The sequence below is a fragment of the Rutilus rutilus genome (genome assembly GCF_951802725.1).
Source record: "Rutilus rutilus genome assembly, chromosome: 21".
NCBI classification, from domain to species: domain Eukaryota; kingdom Metazoa; phylum Chordata; class Actinopteri; order Cypriniformes; family Leuciscidae; genus Rutilus; species Rutilus rutilus.
The window spans coordinates 4,680,505-4,704,422 of NC_140226.1; the positions used below are offsets into that span (position 1 = coordinate 4,680,505).

At 38.7% G+C, this 23,918-nt stretch overlaps 1 protein-coding gene across 4 annotated transcripts in view; it reads right to left on the minus strand.

The window, feature by feature from the left end:
• Positions 1-12,284, minus strand: part of paplna (papilin a, proteoglycan-like sulfated glycoprotein) — a 66,793-nt gene extending 54,509 nt beyond the window's left edge. For 2 of the 4 annotated variants that reach the window (XM_084392853.1, XM_084392851.1), the window contains exons 1-5: positions 12,186-12,284; positions 8,109-8,209; positions 6,476-6,579; positions 2,139-2,199; positions 1,354-1,456 (exon numbers count right to left, since the gene is read on the minus strand). In XM_084392853.1, the coding sequence (XP_084248979.1) occupies positions 1,354-1,456; positions 2,139-2,199; positions 6,476-6,579; positions 8,109-8,159 (319 nt within the window). In that variant the 5' untranslated portion in view covers positions 8,160-8,209; positions 12,186-12,284. Of the gene's footprint in view, positions 1-1,353; positions 1,457-2,138; positions 2,200-6,475; positions 6,580-8,108; positions 8,213-12,185 lie in introns of all 4 variants that reach the window. The other 2 variants (XM_084392852.1, XM_084392850.1) reach the window with 2 other exon arrangements.
• Between the last annotated feature and the right edge of the window lie 11,634 nt (positions 12,285-23,918).

Sequence of the window (23,918 nt, forward strand, 5' to 3'; positions counted from 1 at the left end):
GTTCACAGTGCATTAACTAATGTTAACAAACACAACCTTTGATTTTAATAATGTATTAGTAAATGCTGAAATTAATATTAACTAAGATTAATAAATGCTGAAGAAGTATTGTTCATTCTTAGTTCATGTTAACTAAGGTAGTTAACTAATGAACCTTATTGTAAAGTGTTACAGCTAAAACATTACAAAGATAAAACACTATTTAGATCTATATGTTCTTTAAGAATGCAGACAAAATGCAACAAAAACTACATCCCATTTATTGTAAATGCTGTAGCATAAAAAGCATGGAATACAGCACACGTCACATGGGCTAGTTTTATATCAGTAATGCACTGAAATTTTGGCGAGCGAAAATGAATTTTCGGTTTCGGCTGAAATCACTGACCGAAATGGTAATGTTTAATTAGTGCTTCTCTGATGGAGTGTTTTTCATGTGTCAGTGTCTGTTTCATGAACAACGTTGATGAGCTACAACAGGTAAACATGTCAGCTGTGTTAATGATAGCAATTTCTCGCTTTTAAACAATCTTTATTTTGATGAACCGAGATCTAGATCACGAAATTCACATCCAATAATCAAAATGAGCTTTGTGTTTTGTTACTTTTTCTAGAAAAGTTTTAGCTTTCAAATTCTGTCAATTTTATCATAAAATTCAACAATAAATGTAGTTTTGTGGCTCTTCAATGTGGTGACAGATCGCTGTAGCGCCTCAGTTCAAGCATTATGTGAACTTATCATCTACTCCTCTTTACTACTAGTTACAGCAGCAAATAAATATGAATGTACAGCTTTACTGAAATGAATTATGTCTCATGTAATCGCTTAACAAGTGTTTTAACCACAGAAAACCACTTGTAAACATTACGTCCAGCAATTACAGTTACATATTCATTATATTTTTACTTAACCTGTTGTCTTCATAATTGAATGTATGTGTAATTATGTATTTAAAAAGTTTATATAAAACTGTCTTATGTGCAATTTAAATGTTTATATATGTATTTCAGTGCTGATTATTAAATACATTTGATTAATTCATTGATTATTAAATAAGGGGCTGTTTACACGACACCGTTTTCAACTAAAAATGTAAAACTTTTTATGCGTTTTGGCCGTTCATTTTCACGACGTAATGAAAATAAAAATAATTTCGGTGCGTCACTATTTTATACGGTGCGTTTGCTGATTTACAGTGCCTGGTCACTGTATAATGTCATTAGGCCTATATGGAAAAAGCAAAAAGCAGGATGAACATTCTGCTAAACCTCAAGTTGTACAACATTACATATTTTCATTTTTAGGTGAACTATCAGCCCTGACACACAAAATCACCTCCTGTCTGTACTTACCACCATAATATGGCAGCCATTTGTAGCGCTTTCCTTGAAAATCAGTGCCGTCAAACTGAGAGCACTGTTCTTCTCTGAAATCCCTGGATCCCTCGGGACAGTCCTGATAACTCACATAATTCAGATCACATGCACTACAATTCAAAGGTTTGGGGTCAGAAAGAAATTAATACTTTTAATCAGCAAACATGCATTATATTTATCGAAAGTGGGAGTAAAGACATTTATAATTCTTTTTCTATTTCAAATAAATGCTTTTTTTTTTTTTTTATCTTTTTATTTATTAAAGAATCCTTAAAAATAAAGAGTATCACAGTTTCCATAAAAAGAAATTAAGCAGCACAACCGTTTTCAACATTGATATTAATCAGAAATATTTCTTGAACAGCAAATCATCATATTAAAATGATTTCTGAAGGATCATGTGACACTGAAGACTGGAGTAATGATGCTGAAAATTCAGCTTTGATCACAGGGATAAATTAAATATTCACATAGAAAATTTTTTAAATAGTAATAATATTTCACAATTGTACAGTTTTGTATGAAATCAATACAGCCTTGGTGAGCAGAATATACTTTAAAAAAAAAATCTTACTGACCCCAAACTTTTGAACAATATAGTGTAAATATTAATGATGTCAAAAAAATAAAATAATAAATCAATATACAATGCTAAATAAGATGAAATCCTCAAATATATCAATGCCATTAAGTGATCGGGTATAAGCTTTAATTTCCTTCAGGCACAAGGGTCATTGAGCAGAAGAGCTTTCAGTGTGTACCTGGATATTACATGAGCGATAGGACTTATCTGGACCCACACAGCGGTGACCACCATCAGTCCTGTAGAGACACAGATCAAATACAGATGACATGTTTTCACTCTTAGGGGGAAAACTGTATTATGACAGTCTGATTAAACCTTCAGGTCTTCATTTTTGCATGTTTTTAAAAAAAAAATTTATATGCTTCTTATTCTCAATCTGGATAAATGCTGTCAGCTCATTTGTGTTGGTGTTTTACATTACTATAGCTCAGCATGATAACTTTTTGATGGCCGATGCTGATTTCTTAGAGAGCAGGATGGTTACACTTTATTTCGATAGTCCATTTGAAACATTCTGCAAACTATAAGTAACTTTGCAACTACATGTCAACTTATTCTAGTAACCCTAACCTAACAGACTACGAACACTCTAATGAGAATTGTTTATTGTATATTAGTTTAAACAAAACCATGAAATGTGAGCAGAAAACATATCGGCTGATGCTGGTAATTAAAAATGTAAAAATATCAGTTGATAATATTGGCCTTGTCTGTATATCGCAACATGACAACAATACGGCCACAAAATGATGCACAATATAGGTGAACCACTCCTGTAGTCTATAATTGAATCCATTAAAATTCATTTTTGATCACCAAAATTAGATATTTAAACATGTTTTCCTTGAAAACAAAATTCGTCATGCCTTAAAATATCTTGAATGTAACTCTTGTTCTATGAATATGCAAATGAGCCCCGCCTCCACTCTCACTCAGCTCAGAGATCCCCTCGTTGACGATCACACGTTGACCAGCGATTTCAAAGCGTGTTTTTGAGACTGTCTTTGGTTCACTGCAGTTTTAAGGACAAAATACTCAGCAATGGTGTCGACTTATGAATTTGCACATGCTTTGTCTTATTAAAAACAACACATAGACATATAAACAACATTAAAAGCTGGATTTTTACCACTTTAAGTGAGCCAGACTCAAAATTCCTCATTTGGACTTTAAATTTCTTTAAAGTATGAAAACACCCTACATATCACGAGACATATCAAGTGTCTCATATTATAGACTTGTCTAAGGATGCATAAAACACACACCCTCACTAAAGAAGCACACACCCACACAGACACACACATGCACAGAGATCATAACAAGTGCTTATGGGTGTGTTGAGGGCTGATGCCTCAATCTCTTCGGAGACACAACAAGGTCTGCTTCACTACACCTCAACCTGTCTGTTTCAAAGAGGAGTCATCCTGTTCTTCCATACTCATAAATAATAGCATTATTAATAAGTGGACACAGCTGCATGGAGTTTCCAGTATGTCTAGATGTTAAGTCAGCACATGACTGACAGTAATACTGCAAGAAAAAGGCAGGGTGTGGTGCCTGATTCATTCACCCGGCGAGACACTCGCACCAAGCTGGAAGAGAGATGTCTGAAAGTCCCAGAAAGATCGCCTGAGGTTGACGTTTTAGTCTTGAGCGAGAAGTGCATTTATGAGCTCAAATTTCTCGCGAGTTACTGAGTTCAATGTCAAAACTGTTTCTGGGAAACTCTGACTCTAGATTTCTCAATGCATCATGCATGCATAACAACGTCATTCAAACAAATCAGACAGAATAGATTCTGACTGGTAGGAACATGTTTGTATTGTTCAGTTTCTATAGGCATGGGCAATGTGCAAGGGTTTGTATTAGACCACAAAAGTATAATTTAACTAAATTTGGGCTGGGAAAATCATTTAAAGAGGAGTGGTAAGGTGATAGACAATCTGCCATGTTTTCATGAGCACCATTCACAGAGTAAAATGCAAGTCAGAACAAGCAGACCAGATTCCAACACCCAGATTTATGGCCAAAGCTCTCAATGTCCTGTTGAAGACTTTCCCCAGCCAAGTCCCTATCGCTCAAACACATAATTATACAATGTAACACATTCCACTTAAAGACGGTGCATACTTAACCTTGCATACTTGACTAAACCAGTGTGTGTGCCAAAGGAGACATAGCATGTTACTTTTGCTAGATGAACAGAGGATGAACTCTTCAAAATAGAGTGATTTCGCAGTGATGACATAGAAGAAGCGTTTTGAGTTCCCCAAAGAATCTTTCAGTCAATGTTCCCTTAGTGTAAAGAATATTTTAATAATCTAAAGATACTTTGTCCACTATAAAGAAACTTTTGTGGATTTGAAAGTTTCCATGAATGTTAAAGGTTCTTTATGGAAAGGTTAACTCTTTCCCCATCAGCGTTTACATTTTATTAAAGGGGTCATATAATGCCATTTTTGTACAAGTTATTATGATTCTTTAGGGTCTAAATGAAAAGTTTGTAATACACTTTAATTAAAAATTCTCATTAGTATTGTAAGAAAACACTCGTTTTACCAGGTCAAAAACAGCTCTGTTTTCAGCACGCCATTTAAGTGCATGTGTCTTTAAATGATAATGAGCTTTGCTCACCCCGCCCCTCTGTTCTGTGCGTACACCGTTTGTAATAACACAATAACCATAACGTGTTGTTCATTATAAACGTGGGATTATGAATTATATTGAGAACGTCGTACATAGAAAACATGCCGAAATGTACCCTGAGTGTAAACCTTAGCCGCATTCATTGTGAAGCGTGCTAGCGATTTGCAAAGATTAATATAAAGGTTAATAAAACATTACACTCACTTCTTCTTCTGGAGGTGCAGCAGGAACACGAATAGTTGGTACCGATCCTTTTTTCAGGAGCAGCTTCTTAGCAAAACCAGCTTCATACTGACCCTCGTTTGGTAAGAAATGATTCGCGCAAACATGAAAGCATTGACGTTGATCGTGGGGAATATTCCCTTCGAAAACAAAACTCAGCCACTGCGTCTTCAGCGGTTCGGATTTAGGAACATCAAAATTATGCTGTGTTCCTTATTACACCCAAGAACAGAACACCACAATCGCTTAGACGCCATTCTGCTCCAGCGTATCAACAATGGCGGACTATGATGACAGCTCGCTCACGCGCTCACTCATCTGTGTTGAAACGCTGCTGTCAATCAACAATCGTGGGAGGGGCGTCCGACCGTGTGACGTCACACGGTCGAACGGCTTGATTTGAGACGGGGGAAAACATATAAGGAGATTAAAAAAAGACCACTGGATGGATTTTTTTCATTATATGATGGTTGTGTACAGGCCTTGCCAACACACATTTCAGTACAATCAACTTGTAAAAGTGCATGTACCATTATATGACCCCTTTAAAAACATTACACTTTATTCTAGCTTCATTATTTTTTAACAATACCTGAATGTGCAAAAAACATACAAACAAAAAAACATTTCGAACAAGAAAACTAAGAAAATCACATTTTTGTCCAAGACTTCATCCGTATTGGATTCAGAACGATGATCAAAACATGAATTATCAGAGATCGAGTACATCAACACACCAAAACTTGCACGGTCGTAAACCTCTTTATGGGTTCAGTATTTTTCTCAGTAAAGTTAGGCTATCTTGATTTATATGCTGTTGAATGTTTGCTGATCACATCAGCTTGAGTCTAAACAGCTCCTTCTGGTTTATGCAGATCTTATTCTTCGCTTGTTTTTGGATCCGGAGATGCTGAACTGTTTTAGAAGATCCACAACAGCGCCCCCTACCTTATAGCATTGAACTCACGGATTGTCAGAATAACTCACCAATGACAGAGAAACGTTGATTCGTAAATGGCGGGGAAAGAGTTAAGAGTGTAAAACTAAGTAATATCTTAGAAAAAGAGAATAGGGATTATTTAACTAAACATCAAGAGGACAGGAATGGTTCCCGTGAGGCTTCTCTAAAAAGCAGAAAACGTATGCAAGTCACCTTCATTTATACAGCGCTTTTAACAATATAGATTGTTTGAAAGCAGCGTTACAGTGATAATAGGAAATTACAGTAACAAAGATTGTTTTGGCTTTACAGCAGCTCTAGAATAAAGTTATTGTCCTGCTAAAGTTAGTTTTGATTGATTCACTTCCGTTGCGAAGATAAAGGGTGATGATGATTTACACTTTCGACTGTGTGTTCTTCCTCACACTGGATCCTGACACAGCCTTGATCTGCCTTGACAGATTTCAACTGGATTGTCTCCTTTCCTCTATTTCAGCTACAGAAGAATAACTTCCCTCTCTCCTGTACATTTGAAGCCCTGTTTAACACATATGAACCCCTTGACATCTGTTCTACCCTTGAATACGCAAGTTAACCGTTAAACTATTCAACGACCATTGGGTGACACAAATCACGTGTTATTAGAAGTACAGTAAAGAAAAGTCTCTCACTGACACGAGGCGTTTGTGAAAATGAAGACTCACCGCTGGGTTACACATGTCCTGGTCCTCGCGGTCACCCCCCCGCCACAGCTGCGACTGCATTCACCGTACGGACTCCACTCAGCCCAGAAGTCATCAGTGGGTTGCTATTAACAGTTGGGGAAATCATATGTTTCTATCAAATAACATAAGACGGTAAAGTTGCAATGAAATAGAAGTACAGATACAGATACAGACACCGCAATCTTGAGTATCTGCTGATATTTATGCATATCCGATACTAGATCGATTTTTTTCTTGATCAGTTTAGAGTATTTATACCACATTAACTACATACTACTTCATTATAAATAAATAAAAAGTGTGTGTACCTACTTAACTATATTTTGGGGACAAATTTTTAACCAGAAATGACCAAACCCTGACAAAATATCCAAAAACCTCGCTTTAGGGACGTCCTCATTTGTAAATCTGGTATAAAAATAATCTGTTGTGTGTGTGTGTGTGTGTGTGTGTGTGTGTGTGTGTGTGTGTGTGTGTGTAAATATACGTAAAATCAAATGTCAATGTAAGTTTAGACATACTGCTACATCTGGTAAAATTGCGATTTTAAAAACTGCAATTAAAAATTACTAATTGTGTTACAAGAGTTCCAACGTTCTTCAAAATTGCATGAACATAATTGCATGCACTATAAAAAAAAGTTTCTTTTGAAATGTATGGTGCAGATTTTTTATTAGACAACAGACATGATGGATAAAACAAATAAATAGGCTACATAGTGATTAGATTTTATTGCGCAAAACTATCATAATATGAAAGGTTCCAATACAGAGCAGCACAAAAGTGTGTGTACATTTAAATGCAAATGAGCTGCTGCTCCCCGCCCCCTTTCCAGAAGAGGGCGGAGCCTTTACAGCTCATGCTTTGGATACTCGGGCAACAACAAAACTAGAGAATCTTACGCAGCTAGAATGCCAGAAATTGTCAGTAGCAGTGTTCAGCCTTATATGCTCGAACCGGAGTTGGACACTGATGGAAAGACTCCGGATGAAGTTACTGAATGGTTAGTTGATGAATTTATGTAGTTGTTGTGGAGTTAACGTTATTCAGCTTATCGATTAGCATGTTCCGTCATGATCATCTGTAAACCGTTGTACAGGGGCTCATGTGGGAACTTACCTAATTTCTTCAGCACATTCCCTTCATAAATAATGAATCCACTGTGTCTTCAGAGGCTCAGATGCTGGGAGTCTCTGGAGACTCTTATGTTCATTTGAACATCCAAAAACAGAACATTTGTAAAGTTTATGTGCTTGTCAATAGGTGCTATAGCGAGGATATAAACATGGCGGGCTATATGCGGCTCACTCACACGGCTACTACCGCCCTTAAATCTGGAACAGTGCATTTTCAGACAATGCTTCTGATTTATGTGGATTAAAAAGGAGTATGTAAATTTTTACCATTATAGGCTGGTTGTTTACACATGTAAAAGTGAATTTTGCATAATAAGTCCCCTTTTGAGTAGATAAGGTTTGTTCTCTTACACCACGTACTGGGAGTTTTCCTTTACAATTTTCTGTTTCAGGGTTCATAGCTGTAATCTACTTTACAAGTGTGATTTATTGGCTGAATCACCATTGGTTATAGTGTACTGCAGTATTTCACTCACCGTAAAAGCAGAGACCAGTAACAGCTGCAGACAGACCACGACTGACAGCATCCTGATCGCTCGATATCACTCCTCACTGAAGGGTACAGCACACAGCAGATCTGCTGAAAACACATAACAGATATCAGGCCCACATGACAAGTGTAAAACATACCTGTTTTTTGCCAATTCAATGCTCACACACACAACGTCCTGCAACAGACAATGGTGTGTGTTAGTTTTTGTTGATTTAAAAAAAAAGCCCCTGAAGCTGTGCATGCTCAAACAGACAAGACACATCCCCTCGTCTGAAAACATGAATTATAAAAAACATTATTAGGAACGCCTGCCAAACAGCCCCTTTAAAGCGTTATTTGACATTTAACATTTGCTCTCATCACCATGCAAATCAAAACTTTCATTTTGTTTATATAAAAAAAAAAACTAGGCATCAAACACTAAACGACACACTGCAAAACTTTCAAATCATTCCAAACACAACATTCGCACAGAAACAAATAAAACATGTGCTGTAAAATTGGCTCAAAATATCAAACATGTTTCATATCCTCCAACTGGATTGATTCAGTCTGAAGTAAAAAAAAAAAAAATCTGCCTATCATACACACATTTCCTGTGTAATTGGACAACTCTGATTTCCCAAATACTGTAGACTGGCTCTGAAATTTGGCAACTGACTTTAACAGACTGTACTCTCTTAAAAAATAAAGGTTCTTTATTGCCGTTGATGGTTCCATTAAGAACCTTTAATATATTTCCATTGCACAAAAGGTTCTTTAAAGTGGAGAAAGGTTCTTCAGATTATAAAGATGTTCTTCACACTAAGAAAAAAATGGTTCTTTTAAAGGCCCACTGAAATGCCTTGAAAAGTGCAACGTTTTTCAATGTGGTGATGTCATTTCCACTGAAACAGGAAGACAGGGCGAGACATATCGAGCAGCCCCTCCCCTTTTTAAAAATAGCCAATCGAATTTTGCTGATATCACAGTGTTTGACAGCTTCATGGGGGTCTAACAATATATCGTGTCACAATATATCGCAATACAAAAATGCAACAGTATGTATCGTGGATAGGGACAATATGTATTGTGTATAATTCACCCCAAATAAAAATTAATGTGTGAGAAAAAAATTCAAGTTTACAGAGTTTTAGTGTCAGCACTACATTAAACTACTATATATAATGTTGAATATAATATATAATAAAGCAATGGGGGAATATTTGTGGGTCCTGATGATGCCAAATGTCTGATGTTACCAGTAAAAAGTGGCCTATATTATTTTAAATATATTTAGTCAGTGACAGAGATCAAGCATATTCATCTACAATAATTCTGTGTTTTCAGCTTCAGAATCATGAATATTGTTATTCTGGCGTCTCTATTGTCCTGTGCTTTGGGTTTCCAGCAACAAGTCCAAGCCTGTTCATTTACACACACTATGTAATACCAAATTTAGCATTTTAATCAACAGTTATTTTTTTGTTAACCTTTTACCATATGTCTTGGAGTATCGCAATAATATCGTACCGTGCTCAGTATTGTGATATGTATCGAATCGTGACACGAGGGCATCGTTACACCCCTACAGCTTCATGACAGCCACAGTGTAATAGATTCCCCTTTTAGATTTAATATAAAGCTGTTACTAAAGCAAAACAGGGAACATAATCATGCCGAAGATGTGTAGTTTGAAAAGTGTGTAATTGATGTTAGTGCATGGCACCGTTGTTGCCTCTTCGGTTAGCGTGACACTAACATGAAACCAGACTTTATTCGCACCAATGGAAAGCATATTTACACTGACTAAATCGTTCCCTATGCCCTATATAGTGCACTAGGTGCCATTCACCTTGTAGAAAATAGTAAATGTGTGAACAAGTGACCGATTTCAGCTTCAGCGTCTATTTACAATGTAGGGGGCGGAGCTTCAGATTCTAGAGAGCATTTGATTGGACAGAAAATCTGATGAGAAGCTGAAGTGCAGAGTGATGTCATCAAAATCGTTGATCCATATCGGCTGGAGACAAGTCAGAGACCGTAAGTTTTGAACGCTTATATCTTCTAAATGTGAATTTTGTCATTGTTTTGGAGCACACTGGCTTATATATAAACGCAATGCTAACATATTCATACTAAAAGACAAAAAACTTGGGGACTTTAAGAACTGCTCACAGAAAGGATCTTTTGGGGAACCAAAAATGGTTCTTCTATTGGCTGTGATGGTCGGCCACTGGCCAATTTTGGGGTATGGGAGAGCGCCTGTCGGGCAATTTTTGTTTGCAATGGGTTCCACATGTCGGCTCAATTCGGGCCCCGCCGGTCACTGTTTGGCCGATTCAGCATGTTGAACCCACGTCCTGATTAACTGTTCAGATTAGCCAATGAGAATAAAGGAGAAAGTGATGAAAGCAAGCAAAGAGGTCAAGAGGGCACAGACAGAAGGCTGTTCTAATTTTATCTTTTCTTACCTGATCATTCCAATACACAAATATTTAACAACATAAGCCACCTGGAATTAATTTTGGTAATGGTGTTTTTGGAATTTGGAATTGCGCCTGGAATTACGTTGCTATCCGGCATTGCTGTGAAATCCCCTTTTCGGAACGTTTATTTTTAAGAGTGTAAAGTCGCATAGGCCTAAGTGTATTCCAGTCTTTAGAATTACTGTAAAAATACCTATTCAAACACTGATTAGAACTGAAGCAGCAAACAGAATGCAGTTTTGATGGGTGTATTGATTATTTTAATGGTATTGAGCACATTGCATATCAGATTATATGATGCACATCGTAACCAAGCCTTAGGCATCCATAACCTTGTTTTTGAAATTGTAATTGAAGCGCTTGCATGACTGTCATGCAAAATGTATGACACTGCCAGACTTTCAGAGGCTGAGATTTATTGTGATCGCAATTAATCAGTGAACATAACACCAAGTGCAAAGACACAAATCTGTCTCAGATGGCTAATCAGCGTTTCAGCTCAACTTTAGTTTATTTTACAAAAATATGTCCAATCAGTTGAGAAAAGAAATCAAAAACAGATTCAATTCAATTCAGTGCCTAAATCCCCATCAATCAAATTCAAATTCATCATCCTGTGTTTACTTGGATGTCACCCAAATGTCAATTCATCATTTCTGGATTAGTGTGATGTTGCAGTGATCTGAGTTCACCGAGGTTTGTTTGCAGGATCAGTGCTGAATGTGTGACACTTTTGTTTGGAGAAAATGACAGTAACTGTCAGCAAACAGTGAACAGCTTTTTAATATCCACCAACTCAGTGATGCCAATATACGTTAAACTTCTGAGTAATCAAGAAAGCCTCTCATAAAGCATGTTCTAACAGCCTGAAACAAGCTACAAATGTTCTTTAATATGAGAAAGCTGCCAGAGCATGCTGCCACCTGCCAACACCGCTTCAACATGGGACTTCTGAACTGAAGAAGCCATAGGTGGTTTTGAGCCCACAGATGTAAACTGTACTTGTATGTAATATGTCCCATTAACACACAGTCATCATATAATGTCAAAACTGCATAGACTACAGCCAAAATATACCACAACAAAAGTAAAACAAAAAATGTACTGGCATGACAGGACGATATAGCCTACTACACTGCATCTAAAACTGAACAGCATGTTGTTAATTAAATAATTTAAATTAAATAAACACCACATGACTATTGAAGGTAACTGCCAAGGGTGGTGAAAATAATGCGACATAACAAAAGCATTAATAAAGGCCATATAAAACGTATTTTGATGTATCTGAACTTGCTTAGTTTCGTTTAATGTCATCCGTTGCTCTCTTACTATTCACTTTCATCACAGTGTTTGTACGTTTTTGTTCTTTTTCTGTAAAAATGACCTCCAAATGACCGAATCCATTCAGATAAAGAAAACTGATAAGACTCGTTTTAATCAATAATCCAGTCACAGTTATACAGGATCCCACATTCATCTCCATTAGAGATCGATACAACTATTTTTCAGTTTCAGCGAGAACGTCAATAACTTTTAGTCTCAGACAGAAAACACATTGAAAGAAATGAATAGTAAGTCATATAACTCACTTTTTCCAGCTGTCGAAAGAAAACAGAGTTGATGTTCGCATCTCACGTAGATGAATCTGCTCTCTCTCTCTCTCTCTCTCTGAAGCGCGTGAGAAGACTGGTGTTAAATGTCCTCAGTGAGTCACACAGACACACACACACACACACACACACACACACACACACACACACACACACACACACACTCTCTCTCTCTCCCTCTCTCACACACACACACACACACACACACACAGAGAGAGAGAGAGAGAGAGAGAGAGAGAGAGAGAGAGAGAGAGAGAGAGAGAGAGAGAGAGAGAGAGAAAACAAAAATTCCATAATAACTAAATGCCATATAGGCCTATTCTATTGTATTGTGTTGGTTTGAGAAGACACCATACTGTTATTCTATTTAAACGTATTATTGTGATTATGTAATTATGTAATTAATAGAACTAAAATTGTTGACTGTAGAGCTACAACCACCAAACTCAGCTCAGATCTTATGTGCTTCTAATTTAATAAAAAAAGTAGCTGCAATTTACAAAACACATATTGTTCTCTGATCCAATGAAATGTGCAATACTTCACGTTTTACTACCAAATTATATGTAATATCTAATTAATTGAACTTACACTGGAAAGTGTTCCTCATTACTTTTACAATTAGCTTGCAACAGCATTTCTGCATTAATTTAGCTGACTTATAATAAATGTCATGTCATGATGAACATTTTTCTATTAATTTATTAGTCTGAATGAATTTTTGTTATTTAAAGTGCCCCTATTATGTTTTTTTCCGAATATTCCCTTTCATGCAGTGTGTAACATAGCTGTTTGTAAATGTAAATCTTCTGCAAAGTTAAATAAATATTATGCACAATAAATAAAGTTATTGTCTTCCAAATCGACACTGAACTGCCAACGAGTCGTTTTTCATTCGAATCCTGCTTTACGGTTTTACGTCACCAGAAAATACATTTGCATAATGCCCGCCTATGTTGTATGTTGTCCGCCTGCGAACAATTTGACACGCCCACAAACACAAGTCTGCTTCTCAAATCTCGAAGTTCGCGCTTGATCTGATTTGGGTCAGTACCCAGTTTATTTGGGCCAGCTTGCTGCTCAGAATCACAACCTGTAAGTATGAATAATTACTGATGTATATATTGTCTACCGGGTGTTCAAAATAGTTTTGTATTTTATATTGTGTAAGTTTCCGGCTAACCGGCTAACTCATGTTATACTGTCTTACTGAAATACTTATGCTAAGTAGCTGTGGGTGTCGATTAATACAGATCGTCTGTCGTTCTTGCTACTCTGAGTAAAGGATGGAGCAAGATTTGTTCTACAAACGTTTGTTACATCAGTCATTCACGTTAGTGCTGGGCTAATGTATGCACCGTTATTGATACAGTTCAATAAATTAGAAAAAAAACACATCGGTTTGTTGATGGACATACACTTGTTAAAGGAGAACTTGGTAACTTTTTTAACTTAATAAAACTGTCTAGAAATCATTTGGATGGTTAAACAACCTGTTCTGGTGATATTGGTGACTTTCCCCGCTCCCTCCCAGCGTTCCCAGGCGGAAAACCAACCTTGCAACTAGGGCACTACCGTCCCGGCAAGATAGAAATTGGAAGTCTCGTGAGAAGCGAGAACTAGAAGGAGAACGAGCGCGAAACACAAATTGCTTTACGGCAATTCGACATAAACACACACGCATGTATGATGTATTACCAGATTACCCACCTCGGTAGACATAGATCCAAGCGATACAGTTGGCTTGCTCTGATCAAAACAAACGCACATGAGCAGCGGTAGAGAGGGGGAGGAGGCCGTCGCAAGTGAGTTTTTTACGACTGTGTTGTGAAATATACGCCCCCCCACAGCTGTAGGGGGAGCTCGTGGGGAAAACATGCGACAACAAAAGGGAAAATCAGCGAAGAAGTGACTAGAGTTAGAGTTCGCTAGAGTTACCGAGTTCTCCTTTAATGCTGATGGTGAGGAGTTTTTGCAGCGTCTCATAATGTACATCAAACTGAGTAGCGTATCACTGAGAAACGTCCTGCTCGAGTTGTCCTTGCGATGGAGGTTTGGGTTGAATAGTTCTTCCAATGTTTCATCATCAGTCTCGAGTTCAGATTGATATGGTAAAATAGACGTCATCGTTACTGTCTTTACAGTGTGTACAATCACTGAGGACTAAGGAAGCCTCCAGATGGAGCTGATGTTCAGTTATGGTAATGGGAGTTAGCCTCCGAAACATGCGCTGTAAGCGGTAGACCAACCACCACCGACTAGGTCATCTGGCCAATCAGAGCAGAGTAGCTCGCGGAAAGGAGGCATTTAGAGATACTGATTACCTGTTGTAGGAGACCTCTAAAACTAAACCAGGAGCCTTTAAAATAGCATAATAGAGGCACTTTAATTGCGGATGTCACTCCATTACAGCGCATAAGTGCCCGTTGGTCCTCTTGGTCCCCGAACCCGTTCATACAGACAGTATTCGAACCAATACTGTTAAGGTGTACTCACACTGGGCATGGTTGCCTTGTACCCCCGCTGGCCCGAACTCACATTGCACTTAACCTTCCGTGCCGGAGCACGCTTACGTCATTTACGATGCGACTTTTTGTTTTGAAGAAAACAGGAAGAAAAGCTCTTTCGCTAATAGACTGTCTAAAAGATTTATCATTTATGCCATGCAGCAGTTTTCACTTGATTGTGCTGCATGTATCAGAAGATTATTACGGAGGCAGCTGACGTTGATGGAGGAATTTGCCGCTTTACTCGCAAACTACAATTCCTATTCATCAATAAGGTGAGAACCAGACCCGTTATAAACCCAAATACACTCGAATTAATGGAAAAGTGTATTCAAGTAGTAATAGAAGATGTTTGCTGTGGTAATGATGACAGTAGCGCACACTAAAGTAGTAGCTGTTCCATGCTCCGGCACGGTTAGCGATCACTCTAGTCAGGCCAATCACATCGTGTATAGAGTCAGTGGGCGGGCTTAACATGATGACGGCAGAGTTGCGGCGGTTCCGCGTGAATTCCCTGCTACCGTACTTAAAAAAAACAAAGAAGAGCTGCTGCTGGCGAACAGCGGTCTTTCGAATCGGCTTTGTCCGTGACTCTGGAAGACTTGGAGTTAAGCTTTTCTTTGAGAAAAGAACAAAGAACGGCACTGAAGTCATTATTAAAAAAAGAAGATGTATTCGGAGTTTTGCCGACCAGATACAGCAAAAGTTTAATCTATCAACTAGCTCCGCTGGTGGGAAAACGCTCTGGTTGGTTGTAGCGCTATCCTATTGCATGCAGAGGGAATTTGAAAGACCGTTTTACGTTTTACCGTTTTCGAATCCATTCAGCCGATCTCCGGGTCTGGGGGTCCCACTTTTAGCATAGCTTAGCATAATGAATTGAACCGGACAAGACCATTAGCATCTCTCTCAAAAAAATGAACAAAGAGTTTCGATATTTTTCCTATTTAAAACTTGACTCTTCTGTAGTTACATCGTGTACTAAGACCGACGGAAAATGAAAAGTTGCGATTTTCTAGGCTGATATGGCTAGGAACTATACTCTCATTCCTGCGTAATAATCAAGAAACTTTGCTGCAGTACCATGGCCAGTACCAGTAATGATATGACGCAGCACATGCCGCCTGATAATAGGCTACCGAGCTGGGGACTATTATCAGGCGCTGCGTCATATCATTACGCCTGCTGGACTCATGGTACTGCAGCAAAGTTTCTTGATTGTTCTCTTTAAGAACAATTTAAAGTGGTTTTGGCTAGATATTTGTGGTTTTGAGTAAAAAATTGTTTCCAGATGCTCTTGTTTAATTTAAATGTATGATTAATATTCTAGTCTAGGTTTCAGTAATGGTTTAAACTATTTTATAACTTCCAAAAATTGATATTTAACCTTTATTTCAACAAAGATGAAGATGATCTGATAATTCATTTTCATTATTCTGTGTAATCAGGAGTTCAAAGAAATGTATTTGTCCGCTGAGGTAAGATAAGTAGCTGCACCCTCTAGCTTCAAGAGCTGGTATTGACAGGATTTACCTTCATCATCTCATTTACACTGATGACAAACAGCTGAGGCACTGAGGCAGATAAGCACCATCAAATCATCCATACACCATGCTTTAAAGTTAAAGGTGCTGTCTGTAAGAATGACAGCTAGTGGTGAAAATAGGTACTGCAGTCCAAATTCAAAATATCAGAGATCGTTGTTTCCCTCCTCCTCAAACTCAATGCTCACGCCGGTTGCCAGTTTGAGGACACGCAACAGGAACCAAAGCCGAGGAGACTTAGATAAGTTAATGAGTTGATTTAATCGCGTTTTAATATGCTCTCGTTCATAGAGATTTTTAGATGGATATCGAGGCTTTTTAGGTTGTGTGGAATCTGCAATCTCTGACCCAGTTTGTTTGCTCGTTTCCAAGGCTACGATACGCTGTGTTTTCTGCCAACTGGCATCCCAGGTGTCTAAGTACTATTGGGTGAACTGGGAGTGGGCGGAGTCACACAGACCAAAACAAAAACCGACTGACAACACGGAACGTGTAAAATAAGTAAAATAACTGGCTGTAGAAGTGCAAACATATTATGGTATTTGTATGCTTTAGTAGAGTAAAAGTTACATACAGCACCTTTAACATGGGGTTCCTTTGGGTTTTCCAGTCTCATTACGGCTCATGAGGATTAGTGATATTTATTCTTTCACAATCTTTGGTGTACCTTATTATAATTTTAGAGATGATCCTCTGATAAAGGTCGGGGTGTAGTAACTTTTTATCCATTAGGAAACTACATTTCTGTCAATTTATACACATAGTCTGTTGTCAATGTAATGTTTTTAATTAGAGGACCTTTTTCCGTTTTGTTGAAATGACAATCATACATGAACACACTAAACTTTAAACAGTGTTGAACATTTGAAATGTAAATAGGCTACTGGTTTAATGCAATGATATTTTTCACAACGCTGCATAAACCAGCATATGCAGAGAATCAGCAGAGAAGCACTCTAGCATTAGAAATAATAACATACTGTGCATCACAACACTGGTCATAACATGGCAAGATTTCTGTTCAGCTGCTTATCAATGACATTCAGGGTGGTATGCAAGTGTTTTCCCACAATGCTCTGCACGTGTCTACACTTAAGTGTAATTACTTCATCCGGGATGGTACAAAGAGATTGGTGGTTTCAAAAGAATTTCTGTATGGACATATTAAGGTATGGGTCTTTGAAAAATAATGATCCAAAAGTGATATGATGAAATGATACACAGTTAAATCCACATTTTAATCTAAAATTATGATTCATTACAATATTTTACAAATTGCTGAATCAAATAAAAAAGGCATGTTTTATGTGAAACCACAGTGCCACAGTAATTCAGGATGAAGTCATTCAAAGCCATTTTGAAAATCCATGCAGATGGAAAAGCCTGATTTACTCCTTTTTTTTTTTAAAGGGATATTTTTGGATATAATCTTCGCAACTATACGGGGAACCAATACCCATGTTGGTGCAATTTATAATGTAACCATTGCCCCTTTAGGGCCCAAAAGAGTGTTTTTCCATGATGGCTTCAAAACCACTGACCTCGCACGCACAGTCTCCAGCAGGATTCAGCGAGTTCACATTCGGTTAGATAATCCTTTGTAGTCTGACCATGTGTTCAGGGGTTAATCAACTAACAGTGTGATTTTACTTTGATAAATGACAGGGGTTCACTTAACAAAACGCTTCATCATTGTCACAGTTCCACAAATATCTTCACATCTAAAATACTGGCATCTAAGTAATCTAGTACCAAGGCTTCATTTTGACCCATGTCCCTTTTTCAACCATAAAAACCTGCAGTTTTGTCCATCTTTAATTACATTAACGCCAAACATTTACACGGTGAACAAGTACATTTAAATCAACATCAGTGTTGGCATATTGGACATTGATTCACTCCTTGGTCTAAAACACCCCATTTTCCACATCCATGTAGTTTTCTTCACTTTTTTGTAACAGGTCTCTGTAATTAACAATATTCCCAATAACATGCCACATTCAACTAGTAAACGGGTCACCAGTTCGATTTTCGTCTTTCAGAGTTGTCGGCTGAGCTTCTGGGCTTGCCTCTCCTTCGCGTCAAAAGCATACTTGGTGTCCTGCAACTGCTCGATGACTTCTTTGGCCTCCTTCATGTCCTGGGCCAGCTGGCTGTACTTCTCGGTGAGCTCCTGGTTCTCCCGGCGTAGCTCCACCACTAGCTGGCTCAGCTCCTCGCTCTGCCGGCCACAGTGCAGCTTCAGTTGCTCCATCTCCACGAGCGTAACCTCCATGCGCTTCACCAGGGCTTCCAGTTTTTCCTTCGACATGGTTGTGAGAAGAAGTTACAGAGTAGCAAATAAAGAGTGGCTGTGTCCTTGGTGCCTGCGGTGTGACTTGGTCCCAGCTAATCACTTATGGCCTAATCCCTCAGCGCTGGCTTGTTTTGTGTGCCGTAGGACACTCCCTCACACTTCTGGTAATCCCCTTAGAGGAGCTATCCTTAGCCACATCTCCTGTAGTCTTGGTGGTGTAGGTGCTCCAGACTCACCTCCAGAGATTAGAGTGCCTTACAGCCTTGCATGGCCTCAAGTAAGCCATCTTAATACCTTACCAAGAAGTGAATGAACAGGCTGTCAAAAAAGTGATCAAATTTAGCTTTGCTTCCTCACACTGGGCATAAATACATTTCTTTTAAAAGACCAAACTGAATTGAACCATCTACAAGTTTGACGTAAGGTATTCTGGGTGATTGCTTATTGGCCCAACTCAAAAAGAGTCCATCCCCCAATCTCTGTGATGATCTGACATCTCATTTTATATTTTCAGATGCTTGCAATGATTTACATTTCATTCGAAGTATACCGTACATCTTATCAGATTCATGCATTCCCTGCAATCTTAGGCTAAGTTTACACGACAACGATATGCTTAAAGCAACACTAAGGAAAATTTTTTACCTTAAAATAATGTTTCCAAAATCATATCAGTGGTTCATCAAGTCGTAACAGGGTGAAAGGCACTTCTGGATTTGCTTTGCAGCCCTGTATCTGCTATAACCACACTATGCAAGTTTGCCAAACCGGGTCGCGTTTCTGTAGTTCAAATGAGACAAATAAGAAAACTACAAATTTGACTTGCTTTACGTCAAGCGTTACAATAGTCATTATTTAGTTTTTCTTTGTTTCTGATGTCGCAATATATCATACTTTCATGAAATCATGCAACATACTCTAACATGTCCGTGGACATCGTTCATTCCAGTGCCGGTGCTGGATAAACAGCGAGTGTGCGTGCGACGGTAGGCTGCGGGCGGCGAAATTATTTACGACAGCGGTAATGGACAATTCCGCTTCCAACCTGTAGGGCGACCGAAGAGGAAAAGTTCCTTAGTGTTGCTTTAAAGCAGAGAAACTTCCTTTGAGTTTTCAGCGTACAGACGACAACATTGTTAAAACGATCCCCGTTCACACGGATCAGCGAAAACGGCGAAAGACGCTGTATTCTGCTGCCAGGCCAGTAGATGGTGATGAAACACTATAGACTGAACACGTAATAGAGATTCACGTTTTTGTCGTTTACACGGAGACCGTTTTCAAAAATGTGCACTTTGAAACCCGTTTTCAAAACTTTGTGTTTTCAGGCACCCAAAACGCTTTTGTCGTTTAAATGTACAGCCAAAACACATACAAAGATTTACGTTTTTAGTTGAAAACGGTGTCGTATAAACAGCCCCTTACTCTTGCAAGAACCATGCTCTACTGTAGGGTTCCTCAAATCTGACCCTGGAGGGAAATTGTCCTCTAAACAAATACTCCTGAGCAAGCTAATTAAAGTCCTAAGAGATACTAGAACATTACAGTAAAGCCCTGCATTTCAGCCCGAGCCCGACAGGCCCCGACTTATGTACGCCCCTAGGGCCGGGCTTCGGGCCAATTTAAAAAAAATTTTTTTTCTCCACGATGCTCTGTAAGAGACTGTTCTAACTTTTCGTTTGATTGGACTTTGTTTTCGTTTAACTGTTGGAAACTACTGATGTTTTTCGTTTGATTGGACTTTCTTTCGTTTAACTGTTGGAAACTACTGGAAAAAAGATTGCTCATGTTCTGTGGTGCATTTTTGAGGTAAGATAACCTGCAAGTTTGTTTTTAATTTATTTTATTTAATTTGTTTAGATTGTAGGCTATTGCTCATTTCGTTTGCGAGCGCTGTTGCGAGCAGCCTGAGCTGCCCTCAGTATTTCAAAAAATGTTGTTTTACTCACTGTGGTTTAATAAATAAACATTTATTAAACTAACTGTCTGTGTGATATGCTTGAAGTGTTTTATATCTATGGATTTTATTGTAGCCAAGTAAAGTATTAGCGTTGATTTGAGAGGCTAAATTGATCAAACATGTTTTTGGTTGTCATTTTAAACAAAAATTGCTCCAAACATTTGTCTAAATTAATAAAGAAATGAAAAGAAACATAACTAACAAAACTGACCTATTTTAATGGCTGCAAATAGGGCAGGATGCCGCTGTGTAAAAAAAAAAAAAAAAAAAAAACGGCTCGGGTAGGACTCGGGCTGATAATTCTGATGAGCTGTCGGACACGGGTCGGGCTAGGGCCTGAGCGTCTCGGGCCAGGGCCGGGCTCGGGCCTAGATTTGAGGCCCGTGCAGGGCTCTACATTACAGGTAGATGAGTTTGATCAGGGTTTGAGCTAAACTAAAGGGTCAGATTTGAGGAACCCAGTTCTACTGTTTGACCTTGACCTTTGACCTGCTCCTGGAGGACTACCTTCCAGCAGAGTTTAGCTCTAGTCCCAATTAAACCTACATGAACCAGCTAATCAAGCGGGGCATCCCGATTCACATACTATCCATCATAAATAGTTTTCGAAAATGAAAATTAGTACGTCCCAAATCGTAGTATGTTGAAATGAGTATTAAAGATACCCGGATGGTCTACTATTTCCGGTCAGAATCCGAAGTGCAGATCCGTGCACACTATAACGGCTAATATTGCCCACAACCCATCGCGCGTTGGACGAGGATTCTACAAACACGAGTAAAAAGTGTTAAAAATACTACAGACATGGAAGATGTGCGAGTCTGACGGTTGTGTAGAGAGGTTTAGATAAAGGGGTTTGAGTGATTAATTATCAGTATCTAACCTGACGAAAATGTATTTATTCAATGTTGTCCACATTATATTGCATCTGCAGCAGCATTGTGCACTTTTGTAAAGATACGTTTAGTCATTAACGTTTAAATACATCATTATATTCAAATTGCAAACACATGAGGAGAGTCTCCGCATGAAAGACCTACTACTGGCAGATCAACGTGCTTCAACATTTCTCTCCGAAACGGTAGGAAATTTAATTATATTGAATGGAGGATTTTAACGGTGACGATGATTGACAGGGCAGTTTACGGTGACAGGATGACGTAACTAAGCGACAGAGCTGTCCGTTAAAGATGACGTAGTAGGATGTCCCAAAGCTTGCCTACTCTTCTGCTACACACTCAAAAGCATGTACTTTTTCTTCACAAAAAGAGTACATACTTTTAGGGCATAGTATAAGTAGGCGAATTGGGATGCAGTCTTCAGGATCACTAGAAACCTCAAAGGAGATGTGTTGGAGTCTGCAGGAAAGTAGCCTTCCAGGAGCAGGATTGGCCACCCTGACCAATAGGAATATGTTTAGGTCAGGGCCCTTCAAATCCAACCCTGGATGGCCAGCGTCCGAGTTTAGCTCTAACCCCAACCAAACACACCCAAACCAGCTAATCAAGAGCCCTGTTCACACCTGCTATTAAAATGCGATTTGGTCGATCGGATCGCAATTGGACTACGCTAAATACAGGTGTAAACAGGGTTTAAAAACGTTTTGAGCTTGTCCACTTTCAAGAACGCATTAGACCGGATTGCTTTTGTAGTGTGAACGCTCATGTGGTCGAATGTGTTCGAACAGCCACTAAAGACCGCCTGCTCTCCGCCTACTGACCTAACACGTAAACATTATGGGATTTACACACATTATCTAGCCAGACAAGATTTCAACTTTGTCAGCAGGAGATCCAAGTTTGGTTTGAAGACGAAAATCTGGCAAGTATGCGTACACACAAATGTGTGCATGAGTTTAAGATTTTAAGAACAAATCATGACTAACAAAAAAATTTGCAATCTATTCTAAATTTACGAAGAAATATAGGAACAACTGAAACCACACGTATGTAAAAAGCAGTTAGCCTACTCTGTATGGCCTTATAATCATGTTAAGTAGTTATATTTCATCCTAACACGATTATAATTATACTGAAGTATGTTGCATTATTGCATATATAAAATTATATAATAAAAGTATTAAATAATACAATTTCATTTCATTTTCAAGACATTCCATCATATAATACAGTTAAAGAGTAAGAAAAGCTGCGTTATAGCTTCAGTTTCTCTGAATAACGCAGATCTACGCGCATGTACAGCTGGCTAATGTCTGTAATCTGGGTCTGTATAAAAGATGTTTATTGTGAGAACTGGTGAGAATTGCACACTTGCCATTTCTCGAGGATAGAAAAAAGATTGACTAAAAAGATTTGACTAGAAATCTGAGGTATATATTTACAGACTGCCGAAAGCTATAGAACAGCAAATGGATCGCTGCAATTCATAGAAACAACTGGATCCAGGCAGAGAAAGGTGGATTTGCAGCCTTTCAAAATGCCAAATTTAGGGGTAAAATCATACCCTATATACTATATTGTCATATATTGTATTGTGCAATTATTCGTGAATAAGACCCAATGTTCTCTCATCATTCCTGATTTCTAACACACGCTCACGTGATCTTGCGTCTGTCAGAGCAGAAACAAAAACTACTGTCCTGTGTGTTTTTCTGTCGTCTCCGGTCACGTTCATGAATTGCGTGAGCTTATTTTGTCCGTTAGATCTAAAGATCTGAAAAAGCCCATACATTGACCCTCCCCTCGAAGAAATCAAAAGAAGTGGTTGAAAGTGGACAGAAGACACGGATTAAAACACCAGGTGTAAACGGGAATGTGTCTCACTCGTCTACTTGTGATCCGATTGACCAAAACACATCTTAATACCAGTAGTAAACGGGGCCAAGATGTTGAGAACTAGCAAATTACAGACAGGTGGGTTAAACTGAGATTGGTACCCAAGTCTGACAGGCATTGGCCCTCCAGGACTGGATCTGAAGAGCTGAGTACCTTCATTCCATGCAAATCAGCCATTTTATCGTCCACCAGGGAACACTCGCAAAGTCCGACAGCAATTTGAGGCATCACATATGTTTTTAAGCAAAAACACATGCCGAGCTTTGAAAACCGCCTGAGCAATAGCATTAGTGATGTGCCATTACCGTTGTGTTTTTGCTAAATAATCTCTGTTGATTAGATTTGTAGACTTCAGGTGGGACGTGAAGGCTCAGCTTGACGCTAATCGCCAAGGTCCAATCACAAAGGAGAGTGGCCATCCCAGCATGCCATGCCATGCGGTTCCCATGGAAACTACTGCTACCTCCAGGGTTTCAGGTAACATGCCAGTTCCAGAGGGTCAGGGAGCCGGTGAAGGGGGAGACGGTCCTACAACATTCAGGAATTTCTGAAATGTTCCCACCATTTCAGGCCCTTCGGCATCAGGGAGACTGAACAATAGGTCAAAAAC